The following is a 17,655-nucleotide window of genomic DNA, read 5'->3' on the forward strand; positions in this document are numbered from 1 at the left end:
AATATGTGATTTTCTAAAATATTTAAAAAGGTCTATTACAATTTCTGTTACAGTTTCCTACAGTCCAAGATGATCTCATTACACTTTTCAATATTCTGGAGAACGGTCAAAAACCCACAGATTTCATAATAAATCTGCTAACGCACACCGGGGAGACGCGAGCGTGAAAACCTCTGAGAGCAACACACAGGGCTTTATGCACAGGCAACCCCACTTAGGTTTTTATGCTCGGCGTGCCGTGCGTCCCGTGACAAGTTTAACATCACACTCAGCGGTGCACAGTCTCTGTGGCACGTCGTGGGGTCGTGCACTCCTTGATTTTTGTCAATTCTACAGCTGAGCCGAAGACACTAGTGTACCATCATGTTGGTTTTTACCACTAGCAGAACATACTGACACACAACAGTTTGCCAAGGTTTTTTTTTCTCTCTTTTCTTTCCACAAAGTAACATTTTCGCTTTCGGTTTTGACTTCTCCTCATCAGCGCGTTTGGTGCGATATTGTTTAAGTGGCGACACCTACCGAGAATACCGCAGCGCCTTCTTCAGCCTGAACGACGGGTATAAGTAAATATGACTGTATCTGTGTGATGATGTTAAACGAAGAGACTATTGCAGAAGGTATACTGTCAGCTGCGTAATCCCGATCCTCCCAGGCGAAGATGTGCCGCCTCCCATAGAAGTGTGGCCCTCGCTGCTTGCCATACTCGCTCCGAGTGGAGGCGCAGCAGGACAGCGCCCACATTTTCCTCTGTTTTCTGAAGGTAGGCGACTATATTCCTCTGCTTTTATCAATTTATTTAATCTCTTTAGCTTATAGTGTAACGGGATACGGGTCATTCCTGTATATGTGGGATATATAATGGAGTCGAGAGACAGTCTCAATGTAATAGAGAATTAAATAGAGATAGAGAATTGTCTCATTTTCCATAATCAGGCTCACTCAGATCACTGTGTCTCTCAATGACGCAATCTGAATGGTTGTATTTACTGTCATTCTATTGCTGGTTGCCTGGCAATGGATTGAAAACCTACTTGGCTTCCTATGCTGTGTCACAGTATAATGTGTCATAGCCACATAAACAATGACATTTTTAATGTGCTTCTTACAGTTCAGACCTGTACAGCCCAAGATTACTTATTGTAATTATACAGATAACATCCGGTGAGTCCAGAGTAACTAATTGACTCACAGGCTTTTAGAAGCTATTGCCCAAAAAAAAAGGGAGAGTGAACTGAACACATCACTGGCTCTTGAATTATTATGATGGCTTACATTTGCAACTGAAACACATTACTGCTTTTGAATAGCTATTCTATTTCATCTTATTTTATTCAGCTTTTATCCCCCTCTCTCTGATGTGAAAATGACCAAAGAAATACATTTATATTTCTTTGGTCATGCAAGTAAACAGAGCAGAATGTTCTTTGCTTCCATGTTTTAATGTAATATTCATATCATATCAAACACTCCAGCTTACCATAGGAAAATTAAACAATGTCAGTGTACAGACATCATTTTTTATACACGGTATCTTCAAGCCTGCATCCCATTTAGTTAATGGCATCTTCTTGTGTAAAGTAACAAAATGGAGTCAAAATGTTTCTCATGATTTTTTTTTTAATATATATAGAAGAATTTTTTGTCTGAAGACTCAAAAAAAATGGCCAACAGAACTACTTTTCCAAGTGAATCATTATGCATTTTGCTATACTGGTCCATTTGATAGTTACATTAGATCTATATTTTATTTTGAGTTATTATAACCGATGGACAGAAAAGAAAAAGAAGAAAGAAAGAAAAGTTGAGGAGAAAGTTAACAGAGGGAGAGGAAGAGACTGAGAAAACACTGAAAATCTGTGCAGGGAAGCTGCTGTTGTTTTTGGTTGCATACGTATTCGGTGTTATTTTTGCAAACAGCATATGCATAGGTAACACTAAATAAGAAATATTAAATGTCACTGCGCAGCACAAGGTATCAATAATACATGATGTGTTTAGAGGCATCAGTCGACCAACTACAGTCAGTGCTCGGGTACGTCAGCTAGTACAACAGAACACTGTGCTTCGCAAAGTCGGAAATAGCTCATGTACTGCTTAACTAAATTTGTGGATTGCCAGTTGCGCTGAGTTCCTGCAGTTTGAGCCGGTCCATTTCTTCCTTTAGTCCCGAGTTTAGGTCACCCCCAAGAACAAGTGAGCAATCTAGGTGTTCAATGAGTGCAGTTAAAAAAAGCATGGATAAAAATGTTTGACATTATATGACTTATTCATTAAATAAGCCAAAAACTCTATGAACTACCAGATTACTACTATATTTTACATTACATATGGGCTGGTAAATGGACTGATTCTTATATAGCGCTTTTCTACTCTCCCGGAGTACTCAAAGCGCTGCATACAACATGCCCCATTCACCCACTCATACAATCACTTCCTTCTATACTCAAGTGTCAATCTAACCAACATTCACACTCCGATGGACACATTGGAGAACAACTTGCACCGTGACTTCAAGCATATCAAATTCAAATTCAAATTTTATTTGTCACACACACACACAACCATACACAGTATGACATGGGGGTGAAATGCTTGTAGCTGTACAATGCCCGACCATTAACTGACAGAAAAAAAGTTTTACAGTATTTACAATTTACTACAAAATTTACAAATTAACTTAGGAATTTACAGTAAAAATAAAAATAAAAATAAATAAATAAATGAAAATGTGCAAACAGCAGAAAGAGATTATAAAGATTATAAATTATAGGAAATTATAGCAAATGTGTGGTGATGTGATGTGTGTGAGAGTCCAATCTTCAAGAGCAATAGTAGAACAAAAATGCAAAGTCTGGACTGAGTGACATCTGTAATTCTCTTTCTCCTTTCCACAAAGAACGCTAAACATGTGATGTTTGAGAGTGTTCATGAAGAAGTATAGAAATGGCCAAAAGGATTTGCACTGCATTTCTGGATCTCGAGAAAGAATATGATAACCTGCCTAGAAAGTGTTACTACAGGAAATCAACATTGACAGAGATGTATGTGAGGTTGGAGCTGGTAATTGTGTAAACACACAATAAGCAGACTGATGCTGTGTGCTGTGATTTTGTTGTGGACCATCTGGCAAGATATTGAAAACAACAGCCTGTCGTACTCCCTGACATTCTGAAATACTGGACGAGATGAAACATGCATCACTCATTCTTCTTTTAGTTTAGACATGTAGAGCTCAAGATTGCTTATCATAGTCACACAGATGACACCCACACTTGGAAAAATAACTGGATGATTATGTGCCCTTAGATTCACTAAAACAGTTTATAACATGTAATGGAAGCATTTCCTCCACCTAAAGTGAACCATGACTAATTGTTCATTGTGTTTTACAACTGGGAAAAAGAACTTAAATGCAACTCACAAAGCAACAGCTTATTTACACCTTAAACTCCAGCAGGTCAGACTACTTCAATGATCAAAGATCTTCCATTTCCAAAAAACTAGTGCAATGCTTCTAGAAATGGGAGAACTGAAGATTTAATGAACAAATATATAAATTAGATTTCTTTGTTTTTGTTTGACTCACCAAGAATCAGAAAGTGAAAATGAGTCTTCATTCTGCAGAATGAGAAGTGTCTGTTAACTTCTGCTAGTAATAATTTAGTATTATTAGTATTATTTATCTCATCAGAGTGACATTTAGACAGACACATATTTTTCAGCTGCTTAGATAACTGTTACTTTTATATGACCACAATGCATATCTCATTTCAACATGTAAATTAAAAGGCTTTGATAGTGTGTGACATGGAAAAAATCTAAACTTCTATCGGGGGGATTAAAAATATTAATGAAATGTGTTGTAGTCACAAAGTTGCTTAGTGTTTTCACCACAATGGTGGGTCATTGCCTAGTTACAGGACACGCTATATGGTGTACATATGGCATGCTATACAGTAAGTCCTTTTCTACAAACCCTCAGAGGTGAAACAAGTTAAAACACTCTGAGTTTGGATTTGTTTTTATAATGTTTTTCCAGATATTCTTAGGTGTGAAAGGTTGACTAGCATCCGATCTCCCCAGAACAATAAACGAGCAGTTGTATTTATAACACTAGACTGGTCTGACTTCATACAATCAATGAGCCCTGCATCAAGAACATGGGGTAGACATAGGCTACGTTCACACTGCAGGCGAAAGTGCATGAAATCCGATTTTTTTTTACCCTATGCGACCCATATCCAATCATAGTATGACAGTGTGAACGACACAAATCCGATAATTTCAAATCCGATCTGAGTCACTTTCGTATGTGGTACTGAATCCGATACATATGCGATGTTTTAGAAAGCGACAGCTGTTTGAACAGTCATGTCGCATTAAATCCATCTTTTACGTCACTGACACAAGACAGACGCCAATTATCAGCGCTGGAGAAGACATCGTGAACGCTTCCTGGCCATCCAGTGTAGATGTTAGTGAAACTGTTGGGAAGACAATGTTGGAGAAACGTGAACATTTTATTTGTACTGTATAATCTGCAGATTCTGACAGAAATCTGCAACTATCCTTTGAAGCACCGCTCCTCTAAAACAGCAATAAGGATAATTATTAGGTTATTTACATTATTATGTAAATAACAAAATAACTTAAAGCAAAAAGTCCGAAGTCTTTATATTAAGGTCCATCAGTCAAACAATATTGTTTGCTCTGGGTCTAAACAGAGCGCGTTGTGTGTTAAGTCTTCTTTTGCGCATGGGGGCCGCTTTGAGGGTTCACACTAGAGCGCGTTTGCTGTCGCATTTTATTTGTAGTGTGAACAAGCAGACCAAAAAAATCGAATTTGATCAAAAAATCTAAATTGAGCATTAAGCCCTGCAGTGTGAACGTAGCCATAGATGTGTGGGCTGACTGTGTTATACAAATCTGTAATTGTGTTTTTCTCTTATTTGAATTTGCACTGCCTCTTTTCTGAACAGAAAACAGTTCAGCTGAAAAGTTTACACGACCAAGGAAGGAGGCCGAGTTGTGGTGATTTTTGCCCTTCATCTACAGGTAAGCTAACAACAGTCAGTCACATGAAAATAAATGCCTTAATGCTTCACCATGTTGTTTGTGTGCTTTGCAGATATACAGATTTTGACAGTGACCAGTGCTGAATACTGCTTTCAGGTTTAAATTTTGTGGTTTGAATTTAAACCAAAATTATTGGTCTGTTTAAACTACTAGTATGAAAAGTAATCTAATGTAATACGATGCATTATCATATATATGTATTTACAATAATTACATTACTTACATTTGTCAGACACTCTAGTGATGACAGAATATTATTGCATGTCGAATCCAAACATGCAAACATTGACTTCTAATGTGCTGATCAGGGTCAACCAGTCTGATTATATTATGTTTTAAGTTACCTTATTTGGCATTTCCTGTTTTTGACTGCAGTTCCTTTGAACAGGAAAGACTTTTAAACGGCCCTGCTAGCATGATGAATTTACTGAGCACCATGAAGTCAGCAGTAGGATTATTAATTTTCCTTCTCAGTCATGATGCCTCAACGGGTACGTTATATGTCTTTCTCATATAATAACACAAACTTGATCTGATGTTAACCATTCCAGGTATTACATTTCAAAGCATGTAACTGGTCGAATTTACTTATTTCCTCTGTTCTCAGTAAGTCATTTTTTTCTGTTTTATTTAAAATGGTCATATATAAATTCTGATTTTGGTTAGTACAGTGTATAGAAGTATCATATCTAAAGTGAATGTTACACCGGATGCCATTTGGTGAGATCAAGTGATATTTGACAAAAAATTAATTCATATTTTATTTTTCTCAATGTTCCAGCAGCTCCAATAAACATTGCTTCAGCATCGACAGAGAATGCAAGTAAGAGAATACTTCACTTATCTGGTTATATTCCAAGGATGATACCAGATGATAAGAAAGGAACTTGGCACAAATGAGCAAAACAGGCTTAATTTTAACACTTAGAACATAAAATATTTCAAGGATAGTTTTACATCAGAAAATATAATTTACAACAGTAAGTACTTTCATTTTATATATATATATATATAGATAGATAGATAGATAGATAGATATATAGATATAGATATATATATAGATATATATAGATAGATAAATGTAGATAGATAGATAAATGTAAACTTTTAGTCAAGTAAAACATGTTTTTACAGCCAATGCTTTCATTTATTTTTCCAGGTCCTCAAACAGGCATTTACCTTGACATTGGCATCATAGCTGGCATTGTCATGGTCACTGTGATTGTCGTTGCCTTGATAGGAATGTCTGACCAGGAACAGGATAGTAAGTATATTTAAAAAAAAAAACACACACATTTGAGAGTTGACAACATCATCTTTCATATTCACTGTATGCGAGATTTTAATGCTAGAGTTCAATCTTATAAAAAACATTATTCCCTCTTTGACTAACTTTGACTTCATTTACTCTTTTTAGACGAACGTGTCAAGTTAAATAAAGGTGAGTATTCTTGACTTTGCTGTTGATATAAACTAGTGTGCAAACTAGGTTAAAGTGGGTAATATTACAGAAATTCATGCATTGACCAGAATGATTAAATTGTTCAAGCTGTTTATTGTTTTGGGGGGCACTGATATGTGTGTTTGTGTGTGTGTGTGCAGGTATTACTTCAATCCAGGAAACAGGCTGTACAAAATGTTGCAACAAATATTCTGAATATTGTTGCAGTCTTTTATCCTGTTGTTGTTCAGGTTGTGCTGAATCACTTACCAAAGCTTGTGACATATGCTGCATGTCTCTAGGTTATGGATGTATGGTACCTTTATAAAGCATCCTTTGAATATTCTATACATCATTTTTACTGTTATACAGCTATCCATGCTCATGAAAGTATCTGAATATGTTTTGATATAGCCTTTCTACTCAGTAAACAGACAGCATTGCTTTACAGTGCAAGCTGCTTCCCTTCATCCACATGGACTCAGAAATTACGTGCTATTGTTTACACTCTGCAAGCCTTTGGAGCATAGTTACTGATGGAAAAATATGTTATGCAATGTACTAATTAGTGTGAGCAGTGTGACAGTCAAGAGCACATTCAGTACAGTTACTGGATGAAAGTACGCCTGCTTGCAAAAAAAAGCATTATCAGTTCATAAAAGGACACTTATAACTGTTCTTGTGAGAAGCCTGTAGAAGGAAAAGTGTTATTGTGTGACAGTTTTACAGCAATGGAGGGAACTTCCCCCTTTGAGCACTTGCATTTGAGGTACTAGAGTCTGGGACTCCTTAAAAAGAAAGACGTTCTCCAAAAAAGCTGTTTGAGGATGTAGAGGCGACTGGGAGAGTGATGATCTCCATAAACCAGAGGAGCGAATGGTGGGAGTCCGGGACTCCGACTTTTCTAGTCCGGGACTAGAGGACAGCTTGTACACGTTAAAAGCAAAAGTAATAATAATAAATTGTTGTTGTTGGGCAAATAGGTTTTTTCAAAAGAAGCTAGATGCAAGGAAATGCAAAAACCTAGTAAACCAAATACAAACTAAGGAATTATGCAAATCAAAAGACAAAAGGAATTTATGGTAGAGAAAGGGACAGTGAAGACTACTTTAACTGCAGTTGTCACGCACATTGGGCACGAGCTTCCTTAGGAAAGAACAAAAGAGGGGGAAGTAAAGCTGGCAAAGAAGGGAGGAAGACTTGCTTATATGACCAGGGACTGTTAGCAGATGCAGGAGGGGAGAAAAAAAGAGATGATCTGCTGAGCCAATTTGAAAGACATTTTACACATGGAGGATAATATACCACATGTGACCCTAAAAATTGGGGAAAAGACATAATATTACTCTGTGATAGTGGAATCACACGGGCTAATGTTGTCTAAAGAAATGGGTAAAAAAAACCAGTGAAAATGGAAAAGAGGGAGTCTGGAGAAACAAACTGTGAGTGCTGGAGTCTGTTGCTCATCCTTAGGCCCTGTAAATTTGCAGGGGAGAAATTTAATGACTAAACTAGGAATAGAACCAGTAAAAATAATCCCCTAAACATTTTAAAGCCCTCACCGAAGACAGCACCCACTAAAAAAAAGCAAAGAAAAGAAAGGGTGAGCAGAGATGTATCTAAATTCCACGCATGGACCCAAATAATCATGAGCTGGAGAACAAAGAGTATGATGTAACAGCAGTAGCTGAAGTGAAAAGCATTTAGGATGAGCATATCGAAAATCCTAACCAGAAGAGATGTATTACTGAATGTTTTTGTTGATAAACACAGCCTTAATTATGTGTATGTATATGTGTATATTCTTTAAATTGTTTTGTGTGTTGTGTCATGTTATAATTTGGGGCATAACTGGATAAAAGGAGGGAAATGATGGAAAAAATATGTTACGCAATGTACTAATTAGTGTGAGTTGTATGATAGTCAAGGGCACACTCGGTACACTTGATGCAAGCATGCCTGGTTACCAAAAAAAAGTATTACAGTATCTGCTTATTAAACGACAGACGCTTATAACTGTTCTTGTGAGAAGCCTGTAAAAGCAAAAGTGTTGTTGTGTGACAGTTTTGCGGCAAAGGAGGTGGGGACTGATAAAATGTGATAAAGCTCACTGGGGATTTCCACCTTTGAGCACTTGCATGAAACCTTGTATTTGATGCTTTTGCTCCTTTGCAAGAATAAAAGCTCCAGTTTTTGACTGTTGTTCATATTTGCTAATTTTTATTCTGACACTTACCCTGAATCATTCTTGATTTTCTACAAGGCTGAAACTCTGAAGGTAGCGATGACACACTCAAAACAAGTACTGAGGTAAACCAAAAATTTAAAATGAACACTACAACAGAACTTGTGTTTACTTCATCTGAAATAATGTTAAACTAAGAAAAAACAAAACAAAATTAGTTTTAAGTGCTGGTTAAAAAATGAACTGAAATTTATTTGAACAGGGAATTTTAACTGATTAAATATGCTAAAATACTAAGAATGTGGGTGTGCCAGGTAACTTTAAACCTGCAGTTGTCATCGGGGTTTCATGTCGTTTCTCCTTTGTGAAAACATGTTGTATGCGTCAGTCAACTATTTATTCCGACAAACTTGTCCCTCAAATTGCTGTTTTTGTTTTGTGTATGTGTGTGTTTTAATAACTACATAAACTTCTCATATGCATTCAAATTGCCTCCCTTGCAGCAACATCATCTACACACTTACAAACGCTCTTCAAAATGACAACACAGAGCAGTGTTACTTTCGCTATCCAGACACACACACTGACACAGTGACCTAAATGTTGGTATTATCTGTCACTCTACTGTAGGCCGTCTGACAATGCACTGAAAACCTACTTGCTTGTCTACCCTACTTTCCGGATTTAGCTCCCAGCGATGATTTTCATTTTGGTTAGGATGACAAACACTGGCTTTTTCGATACAGTGAACCCGATGAACCATGTATCACTGACAATGTTTGGCAAGTTACTTTGAAAAAGTAATTAGTTACAGTTACTAGTTACTTCTTCAAAAAAGTAACTGAGTTAAAATATTGGAAAAGTTACTAATTACTAGGAAAAGTAACTATTGTATTACTTTAAAAAAATAGTTTAACCTCCTGGGGTCGAGGGTATAATTGGCCAGATTTGACTACTTTTGATTTTATTTCTGAAACTTCAAACAGAAGACAACAGAACAAATCACTAGTTCTTAAATCTTTATGTTGGGTTATAATCATGGCTCAAATACGTGGTTGCTTGTGTATAGCTATTATAGTTTTGGTTTTTTTTTTAAATTATCCATATTTCAGGGTTTTAATTTTTTTTCAATATTTTTTTTCCCAGGAGCTTTAACTAGTCTAACTAAATGTACTAAACTGTGAAGAATGTGGGTGCATGCTCAAAATTTAATTGCAAGGTATTTTTAAACCTGCAGTTGCCATGATAAAATATTTAAAAAAATCAGAAGTAGTCAATATGCAATATTTAAAAACATGAATGTATTTTTCTATGTTTGACTCACAAAGGATTACAAAGATAAAGGGAGTCTTCATTCTTCAGATTGAAGCGTGTCTGTCTTTTGGGATACTGCTACTGGGATCTGCATAGACTTAAGTAAATGACTAGCTATTATTTTATTAACATATTTATAACACTATAATATATTTTGCCGTGTTGCAAAAATACAGACCTCCTGCATAACCAGAGCAGCAATAGAACAAAACTGAAAATTGGGAAATAAGTAGCATCTGAAGTGTTCTTTTCTGTCTCCCTAGAAACAGCACTACAGATATGCTGTTTGCTGTAAGAGTATAGAGAAGGTCAGAAGGAGCTGCACAGAGAAAGTATCTGAAAGAGTGCTGATAGAGCAGGGTGGGCAAACGTTTTGGCTCAGGGGCCACACTGAGTTTTAAAATAAAAAAACAAAAACAAAAAAACAGATGCACATATTAAACAAAAACATTAAGAAGGAATTATAGTTTTAATACTTGCATCCACTTTTAGTGGAAACAGTGTTGCTGATCACGCTTTTTTGTCTGAGCATTGAAATCTGGTGTTAGTTTTGTCGTGGCAATTCTTAGAACAGATCGGAGGTGTTCATCACTCAACTGGGATCTGTGGGATGCTTTGTTGTTGTTCATCACACTAAAAGTCTTTTCACATACATACATAGAGCCAAACATCACCAGCATCCTCTTTGACATCTTCTGGATGTTTGGAAATTTGTCTTTAGTGTGCATAAAACTCATCCAGTTTAAGAGAGCTAAACTTCTCCTTTAAGACAGTGTCACACTGGAGATCAATCAGTTCTAACTGCAACTCCTGTGGCGCTGTTTCAGAGTGTTGCGTAAAGGGACATGACACCAGATGAAGTGACTTTTCAATTATCCCAAAATCAGAGAACCGAAGGCAGAATTCCACATGCAGGTCATCCAGTGATTTCCTGTAGTTTTTCACATGTTGAGGTGCCTCTTTCAGCATAGCCAGTGTGAAATGAGTGACTAACTTATTTGACATTTGTTTTGAGAATAAATTTGCCTTGGTTTTAAAGGCCCTGACGTTTGTGTACATTTCATGCACAAACAGGTCTTTCCCTTGCAGCTTCACATTCAGCTCATTCGTGTGTGTCATTGTGTCCACAGGAAAAGCTAAATCACAAAGCCAATCTGTGTGACTCAGCCCAGGAAAATCACCATCTTTCTCAAGTAGCTCTAAAAATGAGACAATCTCCTTCCCGAGCTCCCACACTTGTTGACATGCTTTCCCCAAACTTAACTGACAGACATTGGTGGTAAAGCAAGTCCTGGTGATCAGCGTCAGTTTCATCAAGAAACTTAATAAACTGATGATGCTGGAGTCCCCTCGCTTTAATAAAGTTAATGCATTTTACAACTGGCTTCACTACACGATCAAGCTGCAATACAGATTTGCACAGTGCTTCCTGGTGGATTATGCAGTGTAAACAAATTACGTCCTGCTCAGGGTTGTACTCTCTTACCCTGCGCTGGATTCTTTTGAGCAACCTGACTTTTTTTCCAGTCAGATATGGTGATTCATTTGTGGTGACTTTGGCGAGTGTACTACAAGGTAGCTTGTGCCTCTTGATGACCTCTGACATGCTGTCATACAAGTCCTCTCACCCCCTTGTTTACTCCTTTAGGGATTCCATGGACCGATTATAATTCACACATTTATACTCCAATGGATGCATCAGAGAGCAACTTGGGGTTAGTATATTGCTCAAGGATGTTTGGCATGCAGACTGGAGCAGCCAGGGATCGAACCACCAACCTTCCAATTAGGAAATTAGGAAAGTTTGTCACGGGCTGCATGGCAGACCGTAGGGATGTGAGGAATGAGGACCCAAAATGCAGGACTTGATGATGAAGGCAATGCGTTTATTTACAGTGGTGTAAATCCAAACAACAATAAATCCCCAGTGCAATCCCAACTCCCGTTCCGTGTCTTCTCACTTATCCCGTGCTCTGTCTCCGTTCCCTGTGTACTGTCCGTGTGCTGCCTCCTGGACGCCACAATTCCTCCTGGGGAAACACGCATACAAAAGGCAGTCGTGAGCAGAGATGGGCAGTAACGCGTTACTTGTAACGCGTTACTGTAATCCGATTACTTTTTTCAAGTAACGAGTAAAGTAAGGGATTACTATTGCAAAAACGGTAATTAGATTACCGTTACTTTCCCGTAGGAACGCTGCGTTACTGCGTTACTAAAATCGTGATTTTCTTGGGAGAATGTCTCATGACAATGACCTAAGCGAGTGCAACGTGTGTGACAACAGCTGTGTGCAGATCAACAATGGATCATATATCGAGTGCGGGAGAGAGTAAGAGCGTGCAGCGTTTAAAGCGTGGAAGTACTGACCTTATTTTGAGTTTGATTCCGTAAAAAGTGACAAAAACATTAGTGTCCGTTGTGCGTGGGAAGAAAACTTCTTTTTACAGCGAAAAAAAACCCCTAAACTTCCAAGCAAGCAACGAGTGCGCTACGACGTAATAGGAAACTCACAGAGAAACTGCCGTATCCTTCCACTGACCGCTGCGGCACACCTGCACCAGGATAACCCTCCGCCTACCCTAGTCCTGCTTTACAGGTGAAAATAGAGCAAAAGGACCGCTAGTCTTTGACTTTATTTATTTTCTGTTGTGTTTTACTTGCATCTGAAAGAGTGAGTGTAAACACTATATATATATATATATATATATATATATATATATATATATATATATACATATACATATACATATATATATATATGTATGTATGTATGTGCTGGAATGTGCAGAAAATAGGTTTAAATGTTAAACTAATTTCTTCCAGTCAGATAATGGTGCATATAATTAAAATTTTGCTTCATGCATAAAGTTAAAAGATTAAAACTAACAAAACAAGTTTTAAAAAGAGACTTTTCCATTTGATTACATTTTGTATGATGGATTATGTAGAAAAAGTAGAATTGGGCTGAAAGATCTATCGCTTTATCACCTATTCAGGTTGTAAATCATGTTTTTAAAAAGTAACTAAGTAACTAAGTAATTAATGACTTTTGAAAATAAGTAATCAGTAAAGTAACGGGATTACTTTTTTGGGGAAGTAATCAGTAATTAATTACTTTTTTCAAGTAACTTGACCAACACTGGTCGTGAGTACAAAACCTAACGGCAGACTTGCACTAACCTTGCACATTAAACTGAGACTGACGGGAAGTCACTCAACGATCCAGCGTCGAGGAGTTCTCAGCCACACTGTTTTGAAGCTCCTCTGACGAGGCTTTATCGGCACCAGGTGTGTGTGGAGATTCATGGGTGTGACGGTCAGCTGGTAGGGCCACACCCACCAGGCCTGAAAGTGCCTTCCATGTCCGCACCCTCACACACGTACACACCCCTAAACACCCGACAGTACACAAACATGGAACACAGGACAGCAGCAGTGCAGAAGACACGACCATAGTAATAATAATAATAATGAAAATAACAACAACAACAACAATAGTAGTCCACACTGCTCACGGACCCTGAGTCCCTGGAACCGGGTCCGTGACAAAGTTCTTTTTATGCAGTATCAAAAAAGAAAAGCAGTTAAACTGTTGATCAGTATTTAAAAACAAAATGAACCCTTGTGCCCTCCCTAAATTCTGCACCCTTTCAACACCTTTGTGTTGCACAGGTCTGAAAAGAGCTCTTCTTCCACCTGCATCAAGTGTAGCAGCTGCATTTGTAGAGAGCACCTGGTCACATGCTGCAGGACCTGCTCTCCTGCTGCTAGAAATGAACTAAATGCACACACACGTACACACAAAGAGAGAAAGCCATATCCTCTCTCAATCTAATTATGTATTTCTCTCAAACACACACACACACATCACATATTCGAAGCCAGGATATTTCGGTTTGAAATGTTTTTATATTTTAAATGTTCTGTTGTGTTTATCTTTATTGTTAAAGTTTTCAGTTTTGTTCCAGTTTGCATAATAAATGTTTACATTGATGAATCAGATGCTGATGTTGTTTCACACGAACATCCACACAAATCCCTCTTGAGGCTCCCTAGTGGTCACATGACTCCATAATATGATTGGCAAAAATACAAGAATTTCATGCATATATAGTATATATGTATATGTGCAGTGTATACAGGTATATATTTCATTTTTTAAAAATCCCTAACAATCTGCTTTCATCCTTTCACAGAAACAGGGTATGGGTATAAACCTAGACTAAAGTTAGGCCTGCTCACATTGGCTGTATTTACTGCACAGTTAATTTAATTTCATTTAACTTTTGCACTGAACAAATGTTGAGCAACTTTTAAGGGGGGAACTAATTTTTCCAAAGTGGACTTCCTGTTGTAGCTTATCTGGTCAAACCGGTCCCTTTCCACAGACAGACTATATATTGGCACCAGTGTTTCTAAAACAGTAGTACAGTAATTCTAGTCTTTGTCATTTGTCAGCTCACTGATTTCACTGAGCACAATGAAGTCATCAGTGGGATTCATCATTTTGTTTCTTACATATGCAGCCTCAACAGGTATGTTACATATATTTACTATATAGTACAACAGATATGGCACTAGCTGAATAATACCAACAAAGTTTATTAAAGTTTGAACAACCAAGTAATTGTCTGGTATGTAAAACAGATAAAGTACTGCAAAATAAGAATAATTAATCAAAATGGGGGTAAGACTGAATGAGTGTTCTTACATTTATCGCAATCATTTTGTCCAACAGCTCCAATAGACAGTGGTTCAACACTGACAGAGGATTCACGTAAGAAACAACCTAAAATTCTTATTATTATATTTTTATTTAAATTAACTGCTCTATATATGTATTATTATTATTGTTTTCCATGTGTTTTTCAATCTGATAAATCATTTTGGTGAAACAAAAATGATAAAATAACATTTACTGATATTTCTATACGACTGTACTTTAAGTACAAGTTCATTAAGCACAAATGAGTGACAGGATTGTAACAGGTTTATCTTCAACCACTTAGAAAAATCACATTTTAACAGATACCCTTATGAAAATATTTCCTTCAATAACATTCATTTTAAACTTTGATATATTTCTTTCCTTTTTTTATCGTTTTGAACTTTGAATGCATATAATTATCATTATTTATGTAATTATTTGTGGACTTTTTGTTCCAACTGCTAGTTTTCTTATTCTTTCAGGACTGCAGGCAGACATTTACCTTGACATTGGCATCATCACTGCTGTTGTCATTGTGGCTGTGATTGTCTTTGCCTTGATAGGAATGGCTGAGCAGCAGACGGGTAAATGTGAACATTTTCTCAAAACTAAATTTACATTTGAAACTCTAATACTCAAGGATAACACTTCACATTTACTATTATCAATAATATTAGAAACTATTTGAAAAAATATGAATGATAATCCTGAATGATAAATAATTAAAACACTTGTTATTTTTGATCACATTCACAAGTCTGTGTACGTGTTTGTGTTTGTTTGCAAAGCTATCACAGCACTTCAGGAAACAAGATGTTACAAGTGTTTGAACAGCGTTTGCATATGTTTCAAACCAGTTTTTACTGACTTTTTTTGAATATTGTGGAGGTTTTTATGAAAAACTAAAACTTGCAAACTTGCTGTGGGCATTTGAATGCATGTCTTGGTTGCTTAAATGAGAATATCTGATAACAGCAGCAGTTTTTTGTCTTTGCTTTGAAAGGAACAACTAACCAGCAGCAGCCAGGTAAATGTGAAGATTTTCTCAAACCCAAATTTACAATTTTTTATCCTCATGATAATGATAATATCATTTATTATCCTGAATGATAAATAAATAACTAAAATACATGTTATTTTGGATGATACTGACATTTTCTTGTGTGTTTTTGTGTACACAGCTATCACTACAAGTCGGGACGCAAACTTAACAAGATGTTGCGATTGTTTGAACAACTTTTGGAATTTTTGCACTACAGTTACTGACTTTTGTAATAGTTGTTTCTTTGTATGTGAAATCCTTCATTTAGTTTCCCAAATATTGTGTTGGACTGATTGCTTGCATTAAAATACCCAGTAACAACAGCTTTATGACTGCTCCTCTGTGGATTAGGTCTACTGTCACCAGCTTCCATGTGCTCCTCTCTATACTCATTTTTATTCAACTTGTTGTTGACTATTATGTTGTTAGTTAGCATGTATAGTGCTCAGTAATGGTTATTTTCACTTTTTTTCCTTTTTTCTATTATAAGAAACCTCAACATGGTTCATATAGCTCCACGTTGTTATATGTATGATCCATATGGTTAATTGTGAACTGTTAAATAAAGACCTTAAGGCTTCTCTTCTTATGTTATGCCTGCAGAATCTGAGGGAATTGTTTCACTTAACTGGTGTCATTGTTAGCACCTTTCTAACACTTATGAACATTGATTGGCATGTCCTCAGAAAGTCACCACTTTATTGAATGCAAACCCTCACTGAGGATTTTCTGTAACTTCAATTTCACTGCAAACCTTAAGCCAAAACCACCCACTGTCCTTTCTGTAGTAGTTTGAGATGACACTGCTGATACATCTCTTACTCATGTCTTTGTATATGTAAGTCAGCTTTATTTCCTGCAGTCCAGTTTTGCAGTTTACATGAAGCATGCCATTGCTAACCTATGCCAGTCTCCACTCACTCGCGTTCCCACCTGGCTCACTGATGACGTCACTGCATTGGACCATAATTTATTTTAAGTGAGAGAATGATAAATTAAACTGTGCCATCTAGACACAGACTATTTTTATTTGCATTGATGCTATCCTGATGTGTTTGTGCTTCGAAGCGGAACTTCCTCAGCTACTCACTGTTCAACATTCATTATACTTCCTGTGCTGTACATTTACATCTTACTGTTTTCAGCTGTTTTGCTCTGTCACTGAATAAGCTAGTGCTAGAAGGATTTCTTCTAGCTAGGTCAGTGCTTCGAAGAAATGACAGTACTCTGGAGGAAGAGAATTGAACTAGGATACTAGTATCTGGGATATTTGCCTAGGTTTGGCTACAGTAGCTAGAAAGCTGATTGGAGACCAAAACAGCCAATCTGAATTTTTGCATCCAAGTCTGTGATTGGTTGGTTTTGTGGCACAAATATAACGCTGTACAGAAAGAGTTGAACGTGCAGGGGCAGAGATATTGAGAGTGCGAGCAACACACTGCAAGCAGATCTGCAGAGATCTGAGCAAGAGCAAATGCAAAAACTGAGTGAGAGGGGCTGTTATTGTGTGTGTATATGGATAATAGCAAACAGTGAAATACATTTTTTTGCACACAGCAATGAATTTTGTTCGCTGGCATTTGAAGCAGGGATGTGTTAGTGGTCACACTCATTTTACATCAAGGGCTACATACAGCCCACTTTGACCTCAAGTGGGCTGTATGAATGAATGAAACTGCACTTTCTGTCACTGTAAAGATGTTTACACATTTAATCCCTGAGAAATTTTAATATAAGATAAATAAATGCAACTTCAACAGCACATCTCAGTTTTTCTACATGATAAAGATGCAAAATTACAAAAAAAAAGATCCGTCTGCTCCCAGAGTGTCCTGTATTTAAAAGAATAAAGTTTTTGTTCGTTGATGAAATTTTTCTTTTACTTT

At 36.9% G+C, this 17,655-nt stretch overlaps 1 protein-coding gene, 1 long non-coding RNA gene and 1 pseudogene across 5 annotated transcripts; 2 read left to right on the top strand and 1 right to left on the bottom strand.

Annotated features, from left to right (window-relative positions):
* Positions 1 to 274: 274 nt before the first annotated feature.
* LOC148103723 (uncharacterized) lies at positions 275 to 8,722 on the top strand. 4 transcript variants are annotated; one of them, XM_087833246.1, is made up of 7 exons: positions 275 to 763; positions 4,983 to 5,058; positions 5,455 to 5,570; positions 5,861 to 5,902; positions 6,239 to 6,343; positions 6,497 to 6,520; positions 6,682 to 8,722. In XM_087833246.1, the coding sequence occupies exons 3-7, from the start codon at positions 5,495 to 5,497 to the stop codon at positions 6,846 to 6,848; spliced, it is 414 nt and encodes a 137-aa protein (XP_087689372.1). In that variant the 5' UTR covers positions 275 to 763; positions 4,983 to 5,058; positions 5,455 to 5,494; the 3' UTR covers positions 6,849 to 8,722. The 4 variants fall into 4 exon arrangements, with proteins under 4 accessions (XP_087689372.1, XP_087689376.1, XP_087689364.1 ...); XM_087833250.1 differs by having other exon boundaries at positions 5,468 to 5,570; positions 5,864 to 5,902; XM_087833238.1 differs by having other exon boundaries at positions 276 to 763; positions 5,468 to 5,570.
* An 80-nt stretch (positions 8,723 to 8,802) lies between these two features.
* LOC102781151 (uncharacterized) lies at positions 8,803 to 15,305 on the top strand. Its single transcript, XR_437723.1, has 3 exons — positions 8,803 to 8,830; positions 14,758 to 14,796; positions 15,210 to 15,305. It is a non-coding gene; the product is annotated as an uncharacterized LOC102781151 (long non-coding RNA).
* Positions 10,737 to 11,625, bottom strand: LOC148103724 (general transcription factor II-I repeat domain-containing protein 2B-like; annotated as a pseudogene).
* Positions 15,306 to 17,655: the final 2,350 nt, after the last annotated feature.

Source organism: Neolamprologus brichardi, chromosome 3 (assembly GCF_056152115.1).
Source record: "Neolamprologus brichardi isolate AB-2024 chromosome 3, ASM5615211v1, whole genome shotgun sequence".
Classification (NCBI taxonomy): Eukaryota; Metazoa; Chordata; class Actinopteri; order Cichliformes; family Cichlidae; genus Neolamprologus; species Neolamprologus brichardi.

Excerpts from the sequence above, each read along its gene's own strand:
- LOC148103723 (XM_087833246.1), top strand. The coding sequence starts at position 5,495 with ATGATGAATTTACTGAGCACCATGAAGTCAGCAGTAGGATTATTAATT. Across the intron at positions 5,571-5,860 it reads CAGTCATGATGCCTCAACGG|CAGCTCCAATAAACATTGCT; the intron begins GTACGTTATATG and ends TCAATGTTCCAG. Across the intron at positions 5,903-6,238 it reads AGCATCGACAGAGAATGCAA|GTCCTCAAACAGGCATTTAC; the intron begins GTAAGAGAATAC and ends TTATTTTTCCAG.